General features: G+C 45.5%; 2 protein-coding genes and 1 long non-coding RNA gene across 3 annotated transcripts; 2 read left to right on the top strand and 1 right to left on the bottom strand.

Moving 5' to 3' along the window:
* Positions 1-136: 136 nt before the first annotated feature.
* On the bottom strand, positions 137-11223 carry LOC118511059 (RNA-binding protein 42). Its single transcript, XM_036053669.1, has 5 exons — positions 10965-11223; positions 10521-10896; positions 10278-10445; positions 9440-9698; positions 137-502 (listed from the first exon to the last, which is right to left on the bottom strand). The coding sequence occupies exons 1-5, from the start codon at positions 11003-11005 to the stop codon at positions 378-380; spliced, it is 969 nt and encodes a 322-aa protein (XP_035909562.1). The 5' UTR covers positions 11006-11223; the 3' UTR covers positions 137-377.
* On the top strand, positions 3882-9416 carry LOC118511061 (ras-interacting protein RIP3-like). Its single transcript, XM_036053671.1, has 2 exons — positions 3882-4559; positions 8321-9416. Exons 1-2 carry the CDS (start codon positions 4542-4544, stop codon positions 9023-9025), a joined length of 723 nt encoding a protein of 240 aa, XP_035909564.1. The 5' UTR covers positions 3882-4541; the 3' UTR covers positions 9026-9416.
* On the top strand, positions 4567-7755 carry LOC118511065. Its single transcript, XR_004906105.1, has 2 exons — positions 4567-7637; positions 7697-7755. It is a non-coding gene; the product is annotated as an uncharacterized LOC118511065 (long non-coding RNA).
* Positions 11224-11383: the final 160 nt, after the last annotated feature.

Genomic DNA, 11383 nt, shown 5'->3' with positions numbered 1-11383 from the left:
CATAAAGTTATTTTCAAAATAAGATTTCTCCAAAAAACATATTATCTGAAATTGATCGGAAGACATATGTACGATTGGGCTAGATTAAAAATTCTTCAAATTTGTTATGAGAATACTCACCCTGTCCAGCGCAATATTTGCTAGGAGATCATTTATTTAAAGTGGTTGTCATAGTTTCGGCAATAAAATGTTCATCAAACACCGATTGGTTTGTTATCGATTTTCCAAGTGTGATTCAAAGTACTTTCCCTACTTCACGTGCGTGTGCTTCGATCACGCATACACAAATCATCCTTGCGGTACACGTCGTGCAGCGAAGAAGGATCAATTAAAATGCTATCCGTCTGACAAACAGCTTCCCTCCACGATGATGTTCACTAGCTCTGATTGAAGAGGCTGAGTAGCGCTTGCTTTTCCTTTTCCTTCTTCCGTACCACATCGATGCTCCGATTTTTCCACGTGCTTTTGCGTAGCTTGATTGGTCGACTGCCCACGTAACGTCCTGCGGTCAAAGGGGGAAAAAAAGAGTTTCACATACAGTCAAGGCATTCTTTGTGACCGACAGCAAATTTTTTGGTGCGTGTGTTTTTAACTCATGCATTCGTATGCCTTTCTAGCAGTTTGGAAACCGATACAAACACTCGAAACGAAATCACTTCCCCTAGGCTACGTTCGAACCTGTCTGGACGAGACACGCGTAAACGCCACAAAAACTTGCGATACGGGACAGGAAAAAGCAACAACATACCAGTGCTAGACCGGTAGCTAATAAAGATTCAACACCGTAGGTCAAGAGCAGAAACAGTTGTGGGTTCTCGATGCAGCATGCAATCAACCGCCATAAATGTCATTCAATGCACCACTCGCAACCACGTTTCTCACATTCCATCCATCTATTCTGGAAGATTGTTCACAAAACTTTCTACGGTCTGGTCGGTAGTTGGAGCGTTGAAATTGTGCTTTCAAACAAACCCTTGCTGTGACAATTCACACCGGCAAACTTTATCAGCAGCTTCATCCCATTCCGGGACACCCGCTCGCTTCCTTATCCGTGACATTTTCGTACTGCGAATACCTTTCCTACGGCCGCAAGATACGGCCAGCAGTAAAAGCAGGCCAAATAGCGCAATACTGGCTTCGTTGAGGTATTATAAGAGCACCACGTTTTCCATGTAACCTTTGTAGGTTAGTAAAACAAATCACCCCGAAATGGCCGCTGAATGTCAGTGGGTAATCACATGTTCCTTATTTAATGTCATTTCATTTATTATCCTGTTTGGAGACTTCCGGTGAGCGCCTCCAGAACTGCTTGAAGCTATCGATTTTGACTAAAAATCTACGCTTACTGTTCCGAGGCCGTGTTCTGACTCCTGTCACAAAAATCTCGATCATACAATTGATGCTTTCCTATGGCCCAACAAACGCCTCCCCACGCGTACTTTGTGTGTGGTCGTACAAAACGCTACGACGCAAAAATCACCTTCCCAATGAACGCTGCAATCGAAGAATTAAACGGTAAGTCTGGCTCTCTGGAGTATTCGATATCGAAAAGGTTCACGCGTGCGAGAACACCCCCAACATTGATACGATGCTATCACGAGCAAAAGATAGATGATGCGGCACTGCCTCTCGTTTCGGCCTAAAGCGAATGCTGCCCAATTTTGTGATTCAGGCTATTGTAAACCGTTACAGTGCCGAAAAGAAGCTGTACGGAGTTTCCATGGCATCTGTTGTCGAACATATCGCTCGATTCATTCCGAACTGCGGGGCGAAGTAAATGTTGCTCACAATAGCAATTATGATACCGCAATTATGTGGCCCGTTTCCCAGGCCGACCGACCAACTGACCGACCAGTTTGTGACAACTTGCGTGCTGGGTACGCATTTTTAACGCAACCATTTAGTCGTCGGTGCAATTGATGCAAAATATACGACTTCTAAGCAGGTAAATAAGGTCGTCCATGCTGACGACGCGCTATTAGTCGGTTGTCGTCGTCTTGGCTGTTTGTCAGCAACGACAAGGATCACTCACTTTGCGTTGAGCATTGCGGTAGGTAGTACTCACACGCCGACCTGTGATGAGGTAGAAATTCTAATGTTCCTTTCGGGCGGCTATTTTGAATGCAGATCACTGGCTGACCTGACACCTCTATCTTCCACGCCAGCCGCATTGTGTTGCGAGGTTGTTTGATTTGTTTTTCCACTTATCCCTTTGGCGAAAAAGACGTGCATTCATACATTTGCAATGGTGGCCAAATGGGCAACAGGAATAATATTGGCTCGAGACACCGACTGCGATTTGGATCAGATACATCCGCACGCCCTTGCACTCAGCCAGTAATACTGCTAGGAGGATGGATATACTTCCTCGTCGTCAAGGTTTCTTCTTGGGTTCCTTCAAAACAGACTGGAATGACAGTGGCAGACGACAGCAAGGAAACTTTGGCTACACATTATGCACGATCCTACACAACACCGAGATAAGTCACTGCAGGTGTGCTGAAATATTCATTGCGCATACCTTAGGCAAAGCTTTGTTCCCTATTCCCTCCATGCATTTGCATCGTCTCTTGTACAACATTCGTTTCATGATCGCCTAAGTAATACTTCAATCGGTAACGCATGACGTTGTGTCGTCTAGGTGAAAGGGTTTAAAACCTGTCTATTCTTAAGAATTAAAACAAATAAAAGTTAAAAACTACGCTTTTGAATGATCCTACTGCGAGACTATAAAAGGCACGTGTATTAGAAAAATAGAGAAAATAGAGGATAAAAAAGTGATAAGCCACATTGATGCTCGAAAAGCGATCTATGCAATTGCATGTTTTACTGCCGCGAAAATCGGTTCCCAATGTATCTTTTACCCCAACACGATCAAACGTATTGCATTGGAATAGATTCTCACACGCAGCACCAGCAGAAGGATGCGTGATCGTTGTTGTTTGTTAGCGAGCGCTTACGTGATGGTGATGGTGAAACGGTCGTTTCTTTTCCGCCTTTTTTTATTTTCACGTATTTGCCTGGATCGGGTTTTCTCGTCCATTGGTAATATTGATAAGTTGTAGCGAAAATATGTAGATTGCTGGCTTGCCAGCCAAAGGTCTTGTTTTTCGAATTGATTAAACATGGGCACGGATTAACGCCATGGTGGGCTAGTGGTGCTTTGATTCCCTGATGTAGGCGGATCCAGATCAAATGTCAGCCATGGGTGGTTGGTGAAGAAACATGCAGGAATTCGTAGCAACAAACAATTACTAATACCTTGTGTGTGTGTGTATTTGTGTATAAGCAATTACTATTTCTGGACAGGATCAATCTGTGCAGCACAGATAAAAGCTATCTCCGATGGGAGGATACTTTCTTTTAACCACACAGCTCAACATCTCCTCTATCAACTATAAAACAAAGCAGCATGTAAAACTGATCACGATGCAAGTGATCGGTGAAACCTAATGAAAACAATTTGGCGCGCAACCATGTCAAAGTCCGACCTGAAGCCATGCGCATCCTGCCATTACTACAGCAAATTGTTGCTATTTTGTCACGCTTTATTACCCTCCAATCATCTCAGACGCGGCGCGAAGTTCTTCGAATCCTTGAGCAAACGGTGAGCGTGCTGTTTGATAGTTATTCAATCACTCACTCAATCACTCAATGCGGATTGGTAGGCACTCATCATCTCCGGCACACCGAAGAGCTACTAAACATTCTACCGCTGTGCTGGGCGCCCATCCATCCGACCAACCAACCCCAACCCCACGCCAACCCAATCTGTGATAACAGCGAAAGCTTGTATATGGTTCTCTCTATCTCTCCCGTTGCTCACTTCGAACCCACGAACGCAGCAGGATGAGAGGATGTTGATAAATACCACACTCCAGCAACCGGGTGCTTACATTCTGTCGCAGAATTTCAAACCATCCGCAACCGTTTCGGTTTGTGCGGTTCAAAACTTTCCGGCCGCTTTCAGGTGGTCGACAACGAACCTTAATTGGAAGCAACTGATACTGGAAAGCATTAAAGGTGCCCGGGACAGTAAACACACACAAAAAAAAAACGCAAAATACGTCACAACAGTTTAAATTCACATCGATGGCTCCAAACTGCATCGGTTCTACATGGTGGCCCCCGTGCTTCGCCAACGAAGTGATACAGTGAAAAGTGAAACTTAGGTACAAAAAAAGAAAATAGTGCAATTGGAATTTTGGCGTACCCTCCCAGTAACAACAACACGCGGTTTTGTGCCCAGCATTATGCTTTGCCCAACACATGTTCAGCTGGTTTGAATTAATTGTGATTGAGCTGTGCGAATTATGCTTGGAAAACTAGTGTCGGATGGACTGTCGGTTACACTCGAAAACCCCACCGTCCAAAGCTCTCGCATCCTTCTTGAGCATTCGTGTCTAGCCTCCATCGAACCATAGGGCAAGTTCCAGTAGGAGCTCTTACATAAAACCCACGGTCCCGGGAACGTAATCCAGTCACCGTTCGTAAGGTGATCGCCGTCTACGGAAAGTTCACGCCACATCCTATTCAGTGCAATGCTTAAAATGGAAAAGGTAAGAATATGCAATGATAGTACAACACAACCGGTAAAGCTATCGAACTTCATGGAATGTACAATCGCAAATAGAGTGCCACTAGGTGCTCTCATCAACATTGCTGGATCGAGTAACAAACGAAGAACCGCAGTGACATTCAACACTTTTCCGATTGAAACGTTTGTCTTTCCGCTCCCATTTACCGATTCTTAAGGTTGATTAGAATACCAAATCCAGCCAGCGTCATGCACCATTTCGCTTTATCGTCGCACGAGTCTCAAGAACACACAATAGTACAACGGGCTCACGGTAACGCACATATCAATAAACATGTCTCTATCAATGTGTAGGCCATACTCTACTGCTAAGACCACACCGCAGTACACGGCCAGAGTAGCAACAAGATCATTAAATTCTTACTCACCATACGCCCACCCCATCTTAACCTTTCCCCCGTCACACAATAACCTTGCCACGATTGCGACGGTAGTCAAATTTTCGTGTCGTCTCCAGTCGAATGCCAATGCTGCGATTGTAAAAACGGCGTTTTGTTTTGTAGTTTTAACCTTTCTCACGCCATCCATCCGCATTCCGTCATTCGGCTGGTTTCGCTGGCTGCCGTTTCTGTTGGCGGATTAACACAACTCAACTCAATCTTGCAGCAGCCGAGCGCCGCAGCCAGCCTCGCTCGCAAACAAGATAGCGCTAAGAGGGAGGTCGGTCGGCTCCCGGAGGTGAGCTCGTCAAACCGTATTGTCCTCGTTTTGGCCTGGGAACTCCAGGTCGGGTGTACGCGAGATTATTTCACCGAGCAAAGCAAACGATTAACCGATCGGAATCAATGGAGGCGCCTAGTAACCAATAAAAGCCACTCGACATGGTGTGTCAGCGTGCGTTTAGAGATCGGCCCGTAATTGTTTGGTCGACGTTTTACAAGTTGAAGGGATTGCTTTCAAAGTGGAAATGGCGAATCGCGTCGCACATTCTACGCCCAACCATAGGATGGGGGTTGAAGTGAGTAAAGCCATACATCGATGATGGAGGCTTTCTTCTTTATTGTGTTAGGAAGCAATTTGAATTATTTACTCAAAAAACCACCTTTACGCTGCGTGGCTGTGTAGTAAACATAAATAGGCTTTATAAAATCATTTTCATGCGTTATTTAATTTAAGCTGTAAGTTAGAACAAAATCCCGCTCATAACCTTAATTACACTAAAACCGCGAAATTGACTAAACAAAATTGTCAACATGGGGGCGTTTGAGGTACCTGTTTTTTTTACTCCTCATTCTACAATAATTAATGAGAGCGCTGTCTCCTGTACTTGTCCTTCGTGTTTGATGATGGGCTTACAAGCAATCCCAAAGCGGCTTGGTTTTCGGCGTGGAAATGTCTTTTTTTAATTTCGTTAAAAAGACGGTTGGGCGGCTGCTTCGTGGCTAATTAGAGCCTCAGAGTTGATCAGCAACCTAATTAATACAAAACAATCCAAAGATTCCAACTAGAGGACGATGAAGAGGCGGGAACATAATAGCTATCATCAGGTGCGCTCCTAAAGCTTGCGGTTTGACGCGTACAGCATATTACTGCCCGCATAAGCTCAAGGCTATAAAACCGGGTTGAGAAATTAACATTCCTGCACCGTTCTGTTCCGACAGAGACCATGCACACACACACACACAGGGGATGACGAACTTCTGCCAGGATCGGGACGAGAACCGTATCGCTAAGATAAAGCCGCACGAAAGCGATTGAATTTCAAAGTTTTGTGCGAGATAATTCAGTCCACGATCGGGGTGGCACGTTTCCACTCAAGGTATTGATCGAAGGGATTTCATCTCGTCGTATCTCGATTGAAACTAAAAGCGATGCCCGTGTGCTGTGTTCACTACCTTCACTACCTAGCTACATTCGTGAAATGGACAGTGGAATGCCTTACACGGTAATAAGCCCACAAACCAATAGATAGATTTTGCGGAAAGATCTGGCAAGCCGTATATATTACGTGGCAAATACACAAATGCCATTCCCGCGAGCACTGTCGTCCCTTGTGATCCTTAAAAGAGAATCAAACAATGGCGGAGGATATCCTGCAACACACGCCCTTTTATAGCGAGACTGCAACGCAATTCTACAATGCCAATCGCTTTAGATGGAACGCACTCACATGAACGCTACCCACCAGAACACAATCTACCATCGATTAAGAACAGCTTGTTTTGCTTTCGTGTGAGAAAAAATGTGACCCACTTGCCACCGGTTCATCACATGGAACGGCATGCACGGCATGAGGCGTAGAAATGTTGCCATACCCTTTTGCTCCGGAACTGTACTTCGGTCGCACGATCAACGATCAATCAAAACGATCGAATGCAAACATCCACCCACTTGGCAGTGATCGGTGTGCAGTGGTGGTTTATGTTTTTTTTTTCGCTTTCACTGCAAGCTTTCTGAATGTCGTGCAGTTACAGAAGGGGGGTATGACACCAGGAAAACAAAAAAAAAACACACACACAGTTAACCCATTATCGTTTACATTCCACATGCCGTTGTTACGTGAAAATTAATTACCACCCATTCTAATCAGCGCACAGCATCGGTGCACTTGCGCTGGCCTGCAATTATCGTATCGCTCGCACATTTTTAGTTCGTATCAATATTCCCACCCTTGAAGGTGGTAAACAGAACCCGCCATAGCGCCTAAAATAGATGAAACGGAAAAGAAGAGCGCGATCCCCCGAAACAAACAACTGATCGTGAGCATCATCATGCATGCAAGGAAGCTGTGATAGGGACACGACACGGTTTTTACTACGCGCCGTTGCCAGCAACGGGAAGCAACGGGACGGTACGGGTCTGCGGGCACCGCTATCGCCCGCAGCAATGTGGCCGAGTAAGTTAAGCGTTAGCCTCCCGAGACCCGCAAACAGTGGTAGGTGGTTATTTACGATCATATTTACAACTGATTGTGATTGTGAACTTTTAGAAAAGTCCATCAGCTGGCCAGGGTCGCCAGCCAGCCAGTAGTTGCCGTGAATCTTGGCGGTGGTGTTTCGTGTACGAACGTTGGCATACGGTGAATTCCCACGTTGCAATAGTAAGGGCCCCGCATGCATTTGGTGCCTAGTAAAAAATCAATCACGCACTCTTTCACAGGAGAATGGGTTGTGGGGCTTCACATGCGTGCAAATAAAATCATTGCCTCTTGATGTTGGCAAAAATAGCGGGGGTTTGGTTGCATTTTCGTTTCCTGGGAAGTGATTAAAGGATGAAAAAGACTACAATCGCGGAAGGATTATTTGAAGAATTATTCTTGCTTTTTTAAAAAAAAGGTAAATAATTATACTCATGTTAGCTGCCTTTCATCATGCTATTATTGCAACTCAATAGGCGAAAAACATGTCCAGGTGTGACCAGGACTGGTTATTCGTCGAAGAACATGATAGGCTAAAACATCACTTTCATGTTATGCATCATATTCTAGGAAAACGTACGCCAGGTTTCTAGTAAAGAAACAAACAATCACAACACGGATTAGTTGCGTCTTAAGAAACACACAACACAAGAATTTTGTTGTTTGTCACAACAAAAGAAAACACCGCTGCACGACAAACACGTTAGGAATCGTGTTAAAACCATGGGAAAACACCGGTCCTATAACTCATGCTGTTTTCTTCGGCGCGTTCTCACACAATTTCTTACAATTTTTCTTATCTGCGGTGCTCGATTCCTCTCTCACGCTCTCACTCTCTCTCTCTTGTTTTCCTTTCCTTCCCATAGAATCGCCATTTAACGCGGATTTGGTTTGGGCTGATGGTGTTGGCGATAATCAGCGTGCCGCAAAGAGTCATCTCAATGCCATGCACTAGCGGCACAAACGGCCAGACAGTGAATGCCATACGATCGGACCGAGCTTCAGGCCCGGGATCAAAGTCTGTGGGTGTTCCCGCCGCGGTACCAACGGTAGCCTCGTCGACGCCGTCGGCTGCTATCAAAAAGGATCTTTTCATGTCCCGTGGCTGGGGAGCATCGGGCATGCCGTTCTCGATGTTCTATCTGAATCATTACACGAAGGCACAGAAAGCCTACGCACAAAGTCAGCTACTTCAGCAGCAGCAGCAGCAGCAGCAGCAGCAACAACAACAACAACAACAACTGCAGGAGCAGCAACGATTACAGCCACAACAACAACAACAACAGCCAGAACAATCATTAAGGATACAAGGGGAGCGGCATTCGGCAGTTGGATCTCAGGAAGACACAGCAAGCAAGGATACCGGCTATCCGGCATTGGCTTCGAAACCGCTTCCCTATGGCACCCGGTACGACAATGAACCGATCGCTGTTCACGCCCAACAGCTACGCACTGACACCGACTATGCGGACAGTGCGTCATCGGTGCGCACCTCGAAGGTGAATACATCGCGCCGCCAGTACACGGTCCCGCAGCTGTTTGTATCCTACGGCTGGGGACCGATGGGATAAACGGACAAGCGTCCTGGCAAGCTCGCATCGACCCAACACCTAGACCCGCCGAATAGTAAAGCTCCCCGCTTCCCCGCCCCGTTCTATCTTGCCGGTGCGCGAGAGAAGCGGAATATTTTACAAATATCCCTGCACGGAACATATGCTCAGTTCAAGTTTCATTCTAAGTGTAACAAACTATACTGTAATATTACTCTCACATACATATATAATATAAAAGTGCATGAAGTAACTATGAGCAATCATTGTACATCGTAGTGTAATTTACAAGAGAAAATTGAAATTTGAACAAAGAAACAAACGAATACGAAAAACTTCCAAAATTCTGTTGTGGAAAATCGAACCGGCTGTTACAATAAAAGCAACGAGCTGTGTGTTTTGTTGTCAATAATTGTGCCTCTTTCTCAAACTCACCGTCCATTTCCTTCATGGCGCGTATAAAGTCCTGCGGGTCCTTGAAGCTCACGAACCCGTATCCCTTGCTCTTGCTCGTACGCTTATCGCGTATCACCTTGGCACGTTGAAAGGAGGGATATTTGTTGAAGGTGCGCGTCAGCAATTCGTCATTCACATCGTTCCCGAGATCGCCGCAGAATATGCGGAAATCGTCCTCCGGCCAGTCCGACAGCGACATGTCTTCCCAGGTCTGTCCGCCGGCTACGCGTACCGTTTGCTGGAGTAAATTTGCCAAAGGAATTAGATTAGTAAGTTGTATCGATCGTTGGGAGGTTCTTTTTTTTAATAACGCTTTGAATGTAACTGCGAATGGAAAAAAAAGTTTTTTTTATATTATCCGCTATATAATGATATGTATGTATTGCAACCGGGAACGGCCCGGTGAAATAGCGATAGCGGTGGTAGGCATGAGATTGCGATCTTCACTGAAGAATGTTTATGCGCGAAACGGATGATAACTACTGGTAGGTAAGAAAAGAAATTCTGCTCGGCCAATTGAATTTTTATGGCAAACCAAGGGACTGTGCGGCAGCTGATATTATCCAGTTAGATACCGGTTTTGTTCTGCATCAGGACGCTAATTCCCCCTATTTTTCTCTTGCATCTTTTGTTAAAAGCTGCAGCGTCTGGCAGCTGAGCAACTTTCTTAGCTGCCTTACAAAAGCCTTGCCTATTCTAGAACGGATTCTGCATATGAAACTGCATCAAAAAAGAACCCCGCACAAAAAAATCCCATTGTACACACGTCTCTGAGGGGAACCAGGACCAGGTCTAACTTCTCCCACTGCATACTCACTTTTTTGTCTTTTTTGCCCCGTCGTTCGCTGTTGCCAAAGGATTGCAACGCTGAGGAAGCCCGGGCCGCTTTTATCGCTTCCTCCGCTATTGGGTTCGGTCCAGACTTTTCCGTTTTCGGTTTCTTGATCTTGGTAGTCACTTCGTACTGAATGTTTGCTATATCGTACTGAAAAAAGAAGCAGATCCACATCGATGTTATTAGTGGTGTGACTTATTTAGGGGCTATTTCGATTGATTTTACCGATTGTACAGCCGATGCGGCACTGGTCGATGGACCCGAAGATGTCTCTGACTTTGTCGCAATGCCTACGGTAGGCCGGGCGGTGTACAGCTTCGGTGCACTGCTGACGATAACCGGCGTGGGTTCGGTAGAGTACGACTTCTGAGGCAATAGAGGTTGCGGTTGTGCACTGTACGTTGGCATAAAGGGAGGCATGGGCGGTGGTGGTAGCCTGGGTGGAACCTGGGCCAGTTTCTGCTGTACCTGGCTGTACGTTTGAGAACCGATGACCGTTCGTACCTGCGAGGGTATGAAAGGATTGCCCGGCACCGCTGGAGGGGCCGGGGCTGGCATCGCACTATAAGACACTGTTGCGCTTGAGATCTCTGCCTCGAACCTAAAACGGTACGGAAAGTGTGTTATTCGCATTTCTAATCAACAATCACTCAAGCGTTCTTTACGTACCGAGACATTTCGTCCTCCATATTCTTCCTTTTGGTACCCATAGCGGACTGATGAAGTATTAGCTAGCACACGCGGATTTATAAAATGCGAAAAGTATTTGAACTGTTCTCTAATCACACTCACTATCTTCCACTGTTCACCAGCAGCTATATAATTCACCCGAGAAAAGGATCGCGTTTGGACAAACGTGCGAAAGTTCGAGCGGCAACCAGCGCAAGATGAGAATGTAAACAACACAACGATTCTTTTGCCACACTGTGATCGGTCGCTTGGACACGAACAATGACGAGTATCGCAAGTAATTGTAAATAATATTAATTATTGTATGTGTTTTAGAAATGTGTAATTAAAATTTTGATTCATTTTACAGACACAGTTCATTCAACTTAAAATAGAGCTAATTTACAGAATGGTAAAAT

The sequence above is a fragment of the Anopheles stephensi genome, chromosome 3 (assembly GCF_013141755.1).
Source record: "Anopheles stephensi strain Indian chromosome 3, UCI_ANSTEP_V1.0, whole genome shotgun sequence".
Taxonomy (NCBI): Eukaryota; Metazoa; Arthropoda; class Insecta; order Diptera; family Culicidae; genus Anopheles; species Anopheles stephensi.
The sequence above is the reverse complement of the archived record's forward strand: the minus strand, read 5'-3'. Positions and strand labels throughout refer to the sequence as shown.

Coding starts and splice junctions, on each gene's coding strand:
- LOC118511059 (XM_036053669.1), bottom strand. CDS start 11,005: ATGGGTACCAAAAGGAAGAATATGGAGGACGAAATGTCTCG. Junction 10,897..10,964: donor ATGGAGGACGAAATGTCTCG/GTACGTAAAGAA, acceptor GTACCGTTTTAG/GTTCGAGGCAGAGATCTCAA. Junction 10,446..10,520: donor CCGCATCGGCTGTACAATCG/GTAAAATCAATC, acceptor TTCTTTTTTCAG/TACGATATAGCAAACATTCA.